A 9,869-nucleotide genomic window follows, 5' to 3' on the forward strand; every position below is an offset into this window, starting at 1 on the left:
TCCCGAGTTGACCAAAGTTACCTCCCCTCTGACCTCCCGCCTGCCTTCCATCTTTGAGGACATGCATTTCCATTAGAGCGGTCACTCGACTATCTTGTCAATATAATATAACATATTTGGCTTATTCAGTAAGAAGATGCGATTAGAGACTTCCTCTCCATATTCACTCATTTGGAAGCCTGCAGAAGGGTTTGCCAGAAAAGGAGACAAGCCACTTAGACTAAAATTCCCCAGACACAGATCAATGCACTGTGCTTAATTTTATTTATTTTTATTTTACATACATCAATTTAATCTGAAATGTACTTTAGATCGGATTGAAGCCGGACATAACTTTATGCTTACTAGACAAAGCTCATCAACAACACACTAAGTTAATTACCGATACAATTCTGCAGTTCAAATGTCCTTTGTGTCAAATGAGCAAGGACTCCTCTTGCAAAGCCAGCGCGCTTACGCCTGATTTTCATTTAAATGAATAGGCATGTATCACGCTGTGCAAATGTTCCTTGTCCGGTGTAGCAGGCCAGTTAGCCTGGCAACGTTCTCATAGTTCCAAGCGTTAATTCAGTCATTTTTGTCCACCCAAGAAAACTGAATGTGCCTCTCAATCTTCTGTCGAATCACCTTCCCCTACACAGGGCACAGTCATGTTTTTGTGCATTCTCTCTCTGTGTTCTCTCAGGCGTTGCTTTGATCTGAAGCATTTAAGACAATCATAGCAATATGGCTTCTTCTCAGTGTGTATTTTCTGATGACTATTTAATGCCCCTCTGTCGCTGAAGCATTTTGGACATGTAGGACACACATGTGGTTTTTCTCCTGTGTGAATTCTCAAATGCACATTCAACTGATAACCTGTGGAGAAAGATTTGCCACAAACGTGACAGTGGTGTGATTTCTCCCCTCTGTGTCTCTTCATGTGCCGATTCAAGTTGGAACTCTGACTAAAACATAAGTCACACTCCTGGCAGTGAAACGGTTTGTCATTGGTGTGAACTCTCATATGCATTGTTAGAGTATGGCTATAAGTGAAACATTTGTTACAAATTTGACACTGATGTGATTTCTCCCCTGTGTGAATTCTCATGTGCAATTTTAGATTACCATTCTGAGGGAAGCATTTGCCACATTCAGGACAGCTATATGGTTTCTCCCCTGTGTGAATCCTGCTATGATTTTTCAGGTGCTCCATCCTAGCAAATGAACTGCCACAATCCTGGCAGCGATATGGTTTCTCCCTTGTATGAGTCCTTATATGCATTTTAAGGGAATTGCCAAGGCGGAATGTTTTGCCACAATCATTACAGTGATATGGTTTCTCTCCAGTGTGGATTCTCATATGCGCATTCAGATTTCCACTCTGAGCATAACATTTGCCACATTCATGGCAGCAGTGTGATTTCTCCCCTGTGTGGACCGTCTTCATATGCAAATTCAGATTTGCAATAGTGGAAAAATATTTAGCACAGTCATTACAGGGATATGGTTTTTCCCCTGTGTGGGTCCTCATATGCTTTACCAGATCCTTAGTAGCATCAAAACTTTTACCACAAACATCACAAAACCTAGTTCTGTGAGTTTGTAATATGTGATCCATCACACATTTTAGGGATTGACAGCTTTTTCCACAAACACCACAAATTTGTTCATTATCTTTTCTGTGACTTTTCAAATGTATCAATAAAGCTCCAAAGGACTGACAAGGCCTTCCACACACCTTGCAACGAGGACCAGCAGGGCTTTGTCCTTTTTCTGTCCGCCTCTTTGATATGTGCGTCTTTAAAGCAGACAATGGTTTTGCGCTCTCCTTCCTATGAACACTTTCATCGTCATCACCCTGAGCTGCAGAACAGCCTGGATTTACTACAGAGAGGGCCTGAGAGTCACTGGCTGGTTCTGAAGAGTTCTCTTCTTGAGACTCTGTTTTTATCTGTTCAGTGGACGAGTCTCCATTTTTGCATTCCTTACTTTGGGTTTTGTTAAGATGTGAGGACCGAGTTGGGTACTGATCATAGTCACTTTTCACACAGGGAGGAGTGAACACAGAGTCTTTAGTATTATACTCCAGCTCTTGACATTCCTCCTGTTTCTCTTTCCCCTGGCTGGTCCAGAGTTTCTCCTGTTCCTCTTTAATCTGTGTGTCCTCCGGTCCCAGACTGGGGCTCCACTCCTGCTCACAGTGCTGCTGCTCAGGGGGAACCTCCTCTTCAGAGACGTTGAGCTGTTGGAAGTCTGAAGGGAAGGAGAAAGGATGAATTAGCTAGAACTCCAACATTGACATGAGAGACGGGGGTCTCAGTAAACCTGGGAATAGTCCTAGTTCCATAAGTGTTGAACAACAATGTCATTAGAATGCACATGTAGAGCTTTATGTGGACATTTTTACATATGACATGTTTTCTTTAATATATATATGATTCTGTGTGTGCTCATGGAACTGTACTAGCTATTCCAAGAAGATTTACAGAGACCTATGGGGCGTTGACATGCTATTGGAAGTTTGGAGTTACAATTGGGAAATTTCACTTCAACGACCGTTCAAGTTGTAATTACAAGTGTGGGGGGGAAAAGGTTCTTAAGAGTCGTGATCTCTGGCCTAACACCTTTTCAACCAAAAGATGACATTGACAATTACAAACGTATCAATGTGGATAATGTAGCTAGTTTGACCATATTGCCAATGTTAAGCAACTTAGCTAATTATATTATTAGCAACGTTACCTAGCTAGGTAAAATCTTTTTGGTTAAATTGTTCCCGACTTCAAAAGCACTTGAACACAATCATGGCAGAAAACATTTGGCCACTTGTAACTTCTGCCGGTGACAGGTGACACCAAATAATCAAAGCGTCAATACAGGATTAAGATTGAATCTTGCTCCGACGCTCGTCGGATGTGACGGGGCTTGAAACTATTATAGACTACAAAAGGGGAACCCAGACACGAACTGCCCAGTGACACGAGCCTACCAGACGAGCTTAATGCCTTTTATGCTCGCTTCGAGGCAAGCAGCACGGTAGCATGCACAAGAGCATCAGCTGTTCTGGATGATTGTGTGATAACGCTCTCGGTAACAGATGTGAACAAAACCTTTTAAACAGGTCAACATTCACAAAGCCGCGGGGCCAGATGGATTATCAGGATGTGTGCTCAAAGCATGCGCGTACCAACTGTCAAGTGTCTTTACTGACATTTTCAACCTCTCCCTGACCGAGTCTGTAATACCTATATGTTTCAAGCAGACTACCATAGTCCCTGTGCCCAAGGAAGCGACGGTAACCTGCCTAAATGATTACTGCCCTGTGGCACTCACGTCACGTTGGTAGCCATGAAGAGCTGTAAAAGGCTGGTCATGGCTCACAAAGGCATCCTCCCGGACACCCCAGACACACTCCAATTCGCATACCGCCCCAAAATATCCACAGATGACGCAATCTCAATCCACACCGCCCTTTCTCACCTGGACAAATGGAACACCTATGTGAGAATGCTGTTCATTGACTACAGCTCAGCATTCAACACCATAGTTCCCACGAAGCTCATCACTGAGCTAAGGACTCTGGGACTAAACACCTCCCTCTGCAACTGGATCCTGGACTTCCTGACGGGTCGCCCCCCCCAGGTGGTAAGGGTAGGCAACAACACGTCTGCCACACTGATCCTTAACACTGGGGCCCCTCCTGTAATCCCTGTTCACCCACAACTTTGTGGCCAAACACGACTCCAACATCATCATTTGCTGACGACACAACAGTGGTAGGCCTGATCACCGACAACGATGATGGCATATAGGGAGGTAGTCGAACTGTCAGTGTGGTGCCAGGACAACAACCTCTCCCTCAATGTGAGCAAGACTAAGGAGCTGATTGTGGACTACAGAAAAAGGCGGGCCTAACAGGCCCCCATTAACATCGACGGGGCTGTTGTGGAGCGGGTCGGGAGTTTCAAGTTCCTTGGTGTCCATATCACCAACGAACTATCATGGTCCAAACATACCAAGACCGCCGTGAAGAGGGCACGACAAAACCTATTCCCCCCTCAAGAGACTGAAAAGATTTGGCATGGGTCCCCAGACCCTGAAAAGGTTCTATAGCTGCACCATCGAGAGCATCCTGACCGGTTGCATCACCGCCTGGTATGGCACCTGCTAGGCATCTGCCCGTAAGGCACTACAGAGGGTAGTGCGAATGGCCCAGTACATCACTGGGGCCAAGCTTCCTGCCATCTAGGACCTATAGAATAGGCGGTGTCCAGAGGAAAGCCCAGAAAATTGTCAGACTCCAGTCACCCAAGTTATAGACTTTTCTCTGCACAGCAAGTGGGACTGGAGTGCTAAGTCTAGGACAAAGGCTTCTTAACAGCTTCTACCCCCAAGCCATAAATAAGACTGCTGAACATTTCATAAAATCACCACCGGGCAATTTACATTGACTGACCCCCCCACTTTTGTACACTGCTGCTACTTGCTGTTTGTTACCTATTCATAGTCACTTAGCCCCCACCTACATGTACAGATTACCTCATCTAGCCTGTACCCCCGTACCGGTGCCCCCTGTATATAGCCACGTTATTCGTATTGTGTTACTTTTAATTAGGACTTTTTTTAGTCTACTTGGTAAATATTTTCTTCTTGAACTGCACTGTTGGTTAAGGGCTTGTAAGTAAGCATTTCACGGTTAAGTCTACACTTGTTGTTTTCGGCGCATGTGACAAAGTTTGATTTTATACAGCTGTCCATTGGGAAGCACCTCAGGTCGGCAGCCACTTCGATACAACACAGGTGTGCACTGGTCATTCGCACAGGCTCGTCGCCATTCCCGAAGGCAGTAACGTTAGCAGATTGCCACTGACATCCAGATGGTGACCAATATTACAGGTTATTTCTTGCTCGCACATCAAAACACAACTCTTTAAATAGCGCCCAGACTTTAATGTCTGTTTTTGTGTGTGAAGCCGAAGCTAAACTTTCCACATAGCGTGGATAATTGTTGTCACCCACAGTACTTTTACAAGCAGCTTCAAATGGCAAGGGGCGTAGCATGTAATGACGGAATGCTAATGGGCGTTTCTTGTCGGGTGTTCATTGTAGTAACTGCAGTCTGCAGATAGATATGGGGTGGATTGGATTATGCTGAGCCGCAGAGCACCGGTCTATGATGTGAACACGCAAAAGCGGAGAGAGAGGAGTGGCCTTCTCAAGTGGAACAGTAACCTGTGCTGCTTGGTTATGTTGTCAACAAGGCAGCATGGTGCAACATATATACAAGTCATTTTTATTCAAAGTAATCACTTTCGCACATGAAAACAATCTTACTCATTACTCTGAACTGCTTAACATTTGTTTTGAGCCGACTTCGCCGTGGCCTTAACCTCTAAGGTATAATGAGAACAGGTACTGTATATACTGAGGTATGAGAACAAGATGGCTGACAATCGTTTAAGGGGGAGGGGCTATACTGCACCTAAGATTTCTCATTACATTCATGGTCTTTCAATTCTCTACAACCCAACCCCTATTTTTCAAGGACTGAACTGAATCCATTTGTCTCCAATCGACTCAACTGCGCAACATAGCTCTTCAATTTGGGCACCTGGCGGGTCTCCCTATTCAAGGTAATCTACTCACGTTCGCATAGCCTATTCATGGACTTCTATTGCGTTCGGTTTATACCATAGAGCTAGAGGACTCATCTTTGTACCTGTGCCATTATAGCATCTGTGACAGCAAGGGTAGCGCCATTGAGACTATTTTCTTCATAATTGGCTGATCCCTCCAACAGGGTCACAAGGAGGGATCAGCCAATGAAGTTGGAAGTCCTACCCAGTTGATGACATTAAAATGGTGGAAGCCTACAATGGCGCTGCCCATACTAATATAGCCATTTGGCCAGAAGAGTCTTCTCTCATTCTCTATGGTTTATATGGACCAACATTATATGCAAACTGAGCGTTAGTGTGCACAGGGAGCAGCAACAATATCATCATATCATCCAAAAACATGGTAGACTTTGGATGAATATAAAATTTTCATATCAGAGTTTAAAAAACCCCCAGCTTGAGCGACGATGATTAGTGTACAATGATGATGACTGTCTTTCAAATTTGACTTCTCTATATGGCAGTCTATGGAAATTGTCTTTCTATGACGGGGTCAGTTAAGCTGCAGTACCGAAGTATATCTGTATGAGCAGTTGAAACCGTGATTATTTTATTTACCTTTATTTAACTAGGCAAGTCAGTTAAGAACAAATTCTTATTTTCAAAGACGGCCTAGGAACAGTGACGGCCTAGAAAAGAACTGCATGTTCAGGGACAGAAGGACATTTGTACCTTGTCAGCTCAGGGGTTTGAACTTGCAACCTTCTGGTTACTAGTCCAATGCTCTAACCACTAGGCTACCATGCCGCCCCTAGACCAAGACCCTGGCCCTTTGCTTTGAACAGGGCACCTGGCTCACGCCCTGACCTATGTGAAGCTAGCCACAATAAGGATAAGCCAAAATAGTGGAATTTGCAGTACGCCTTCAAAATAAAAAGTTACTAATTGAAAGTGATACATTTATAGAAATATTGGAATCATGTCATTGACTAAATAATACTGAACATGTTTGGAATATTGTGAATCAATTCATCTATACATAAGGCTGTACAGTGCAATGTGAATGTCTAATACTCATAGTAGATTGACAGGTAAGCTTAAATGTGGCTAATTTCAGTGGTTTCAAAGTCCTGCAATATGAGCTATGATGCTGATAAACTCAGCAAAAAAGGAACCGTCTCAAAGATAATTCGGAAAAATCCAAATAACTTCACAGATGTTCATTGTAAAGGGTTTAAACACTGTTTCCCATGCTTGTTCAATGAACCATAAACAATTAATGAACATGCACCTGTGGAACGGTCGGTAAGACACTAACAGCTTACAGACAGTAGGCAATTAAGGTCACAGTTATGAAAACTTAAGAGAACACTAAAGAGGCCTTTCTACTGACTCTGAAAAACACCAAAAGAAAGATGCCCAGGGTCCCTGCTCATCTGCGTGAATGTGCCTTAGGCATGCTGCAAGATGGCATGAGGACTGCAGATGTGCCCAGGGCAATAAATTGCAATGTTTATATTGTGAGACGCCTAAGACAGCGCTACAGGGAGACAGGACGGACAGCTGATCGTCCTCGCAGGGGCAGACCACGTAACACCTGCACAGGATCGGTACATCCGAACAACACACCTGTGGGACAGGTGTGCCCGGTGGCAACAACAACTGCCCGAGTTACACCAGGAATGCACAATCCCTCCATCAGTGCTTAGACTGTCCGCAATAGGCGGAGAGAGGCTGGACTGAGGGCTTGTAGGCCTGTTGTAAGGCAGGTCCTCACCAGACATCACCGGCAACAACTTCGCCTATGGCCACAAACCCACCGTTGCTGGACCAGACAGGACTGGCAAAAAATGCTCTTCACTGATGAGTCGCGGTTTTGTCTCACCAGGTGTGATGGTCAGATTTGCGTTTATCGTCGAAGGAATGAGTGTTACACCGAGGCCTATACTCTGGAGGGGGATCGATTTGGAGGTGGAGGGTCCGTCATAGTCTGAGGCGGTGTGTCACAGCATCATTGGACTGAGCTTGTCATTGCCTGCAATCTCAACGCTGTGCGTTACAGGGAAGACATCCTCCTCCCTCATGTGGTACCCTTCCTGCAGGCTCATCCTGACATGACCCTCCACATGACAATGTCACCAGCCATGCTGCTCGTTCTGTGCGTGATTTCCTGCATGACAGGAATGTCAGTGTTCTGCATTGGCCAGCGAAGAGCCCGGATCTCAATCCCATTGAGCACGTCTGGGACCTGTTGGATCAGAGGGTGAGGGCTAGGGCCACCCCCCCAGAAATGTCCGGGAACTTGCAGGTGCCTTGGTGGAAGAGTGGGGTGCAGTCCATGAGGAGGAGATGCACTGCAGTACTTTATGCGGCTGCTGGCCACACCAGATACTGACTGTTACTTTTGATTTTGACCCCCCCCTCCCCCTTTGTTCAGACACATTATTCCATTTCTGTTAGTCACATGTCTGTGGAACTTGTTCAATTTGTCTGTTGTTTAATCTAATGTTCATACAAATATTTACACGTGAAGTTTGCTGAAAATAAACCGCAGACGACAGCGAGGATATTTTTTTGTTTATTTGTTTAAACGCTAAACAGTTATGTTCTGTAGGTGTCGCTGAGTAGTATGGTACCCATTTTATGGATCCACAATCCATAGGTAAGGCTGTATTGTGATATAAGTATGCTCCCAATAAAATGTTAGTCTAATACATCCACAGTGCAATTAACTGATTTGATTTATTTTCTATTAACTGATTATTGTATTTAGTTGAATTCGTTACATTCCAACCTTGTTTAGCCTTATAGTCCATGATTTCACTGTTTGATTTGCCTAGTAAAAAAAATAATACTTTCAATGAGGGACGTTTTATTTTGAATGCGGCTAGCTTCATGTAGGTCATGCCCGGGAGCCAGCCCGGTTCCAAAACAAATGCAATCAACTTTCACCAGGTTGACCACACCAACAACATTGCCAAATTAAATGTTTAGAAAAAAACGTTGCGATGCAACGCGTAACAAACCTGTTCTATGTAACTTTATCTCCGGTTTCAGGAGGATATCAAGCAGTTTCTGTAGACGGGCGTTCTCCTCTTTCGATAGGGAATGTTTTCCCTGGTACTTTGTTATAGTTTTCTCAACGGCTCTAAACAACTCAGGAACCGCTCTAAATCCCTGGTTGAAAATCAATCCCAACAACTCTATGTTAGACATTTTTCCGAGAATCCTAGCTAAATTATGGAATGATTGGTAAACTAGCTAGAAGTTTATTTATTTCAGGCCACGCGGGAGGCGGCAAGAGCACGAGGAATCACTTCAGAGAGGACGTGTACACAACGCGGACCCCGGTTGCGTTCTCTGGACACAAACGATGACCAATCCGAGAGCATGAAATTAAACAGCAACGCCTTCTTGTGCGTATTGTGCACGTCATTGAGCAGCGCCACCTGTCTGTTGGCCTGGTGTAGGAACAGATGAGTACAAAGTATAATGCATTTATACTTCAGTTTGGTTGGTGGCGGTAATGCAACAAATATTGGATATCAATCGCCATCAATGTACCTCGTCGAAGAAGACGCCCACATTCATGTGTTATGTTATGAATGTCTAAAAAGAAAATAATAATATTGATTTTGACTTTAGTGGTGATAGCTTTATTCAATGTAGGTTGGTCATAGCAAAATATGTGTAAATGTGGATGTATCATTTTGTAGTAGTACTCTATAGTAAGGCTAGCCTTTAGTAGCCCTTGATCATGACACTCAAAACAGATGCATTAAGTTAATATATTGTTTTATCTTTTTCGTTGATGAGCGATAAAGGCCATGTGTTACGAAAGCCGTATCGCTAGCGATGATTATTGACGTCGGCATTGTATTTCACATGAGCCAGTTGTGGGTGCCTTGAGGTTTCTAGCGCTCGGTCCCTATATAATGTACCAACGTATGAAGGAAGATTCAGTAGACGTGCGGTAGCCTGAACTGGTTACCGGTTAGTGCCTCCAAATATTTGTATAACCAAGCCAATATAGACCACAGCCTGTCGTTTCCAATGGGAACAAATTACTCAGTGGGCAGAACAAGCAAGGAGGTGGGCAGAGCCATGCACGAGCTAGCGAGATCCAATTAGCCCGTTCTAGCATACATCTGCATATTTATGCTTACTCTTTGAAGTTCACGTGTGCAATAACGCAATTCGCCTTTCCATCCCTTCTAAACAACGCCACATTTTTTTACAACTGTGGCAAAGGTTAAAGTCTACAAAAAA

The 9,869-nt window shown here is 44.1% G+C and overlaps 1 protein-coding gene across 1 annotated transcript; it reads right to left on the bottom strand.

Moving 5' to 3' along the window:
* Window positions 1-271: 271 nt before the first annotated feature.
* LOC139407576 (zinc finger protein ZFP2-like) lies at window positions 272-8,860 on the bottom strand. The gene is made up of 2 exons (XM_071151401.1): window positions 8,627-8,860; window positions 272-2,235 (listed from the first exon to the last, which is right to left on the bottom strand). The coding sequence occupies exons 1-2, from the start codon at window positions 8,814-8,816 to the stop codon at window positions 608-610; spliced, it is 1,818 nt and encodes a 605-aa protein (XP_071007502.1). The 5' UTR covers window positions 8,817-8,860; the 3' UTR covers window positions 272-607.
* Between the last annotated feature and the right edge of the window lie 1,009 nt (window positions 8,861-9,869).

This window comes from Oncorhynchus clarkii, chromosome 4, assembly GCF_045791955.1.
Source record: "Oncorhynchus clarkii lewisi isolate Uvic-CL-2024 chromosome 4, UVic_Ocla_1.0, whole genome shotgun sequence".
Taxonomy (NCBI): domain Eukaryota; kingdom Metazoa; phylum Chordata; class Actinopteri; order Salmoniformes; family Salmonidae; genus Oncorhynchus; species Oncorhynchus clarkii.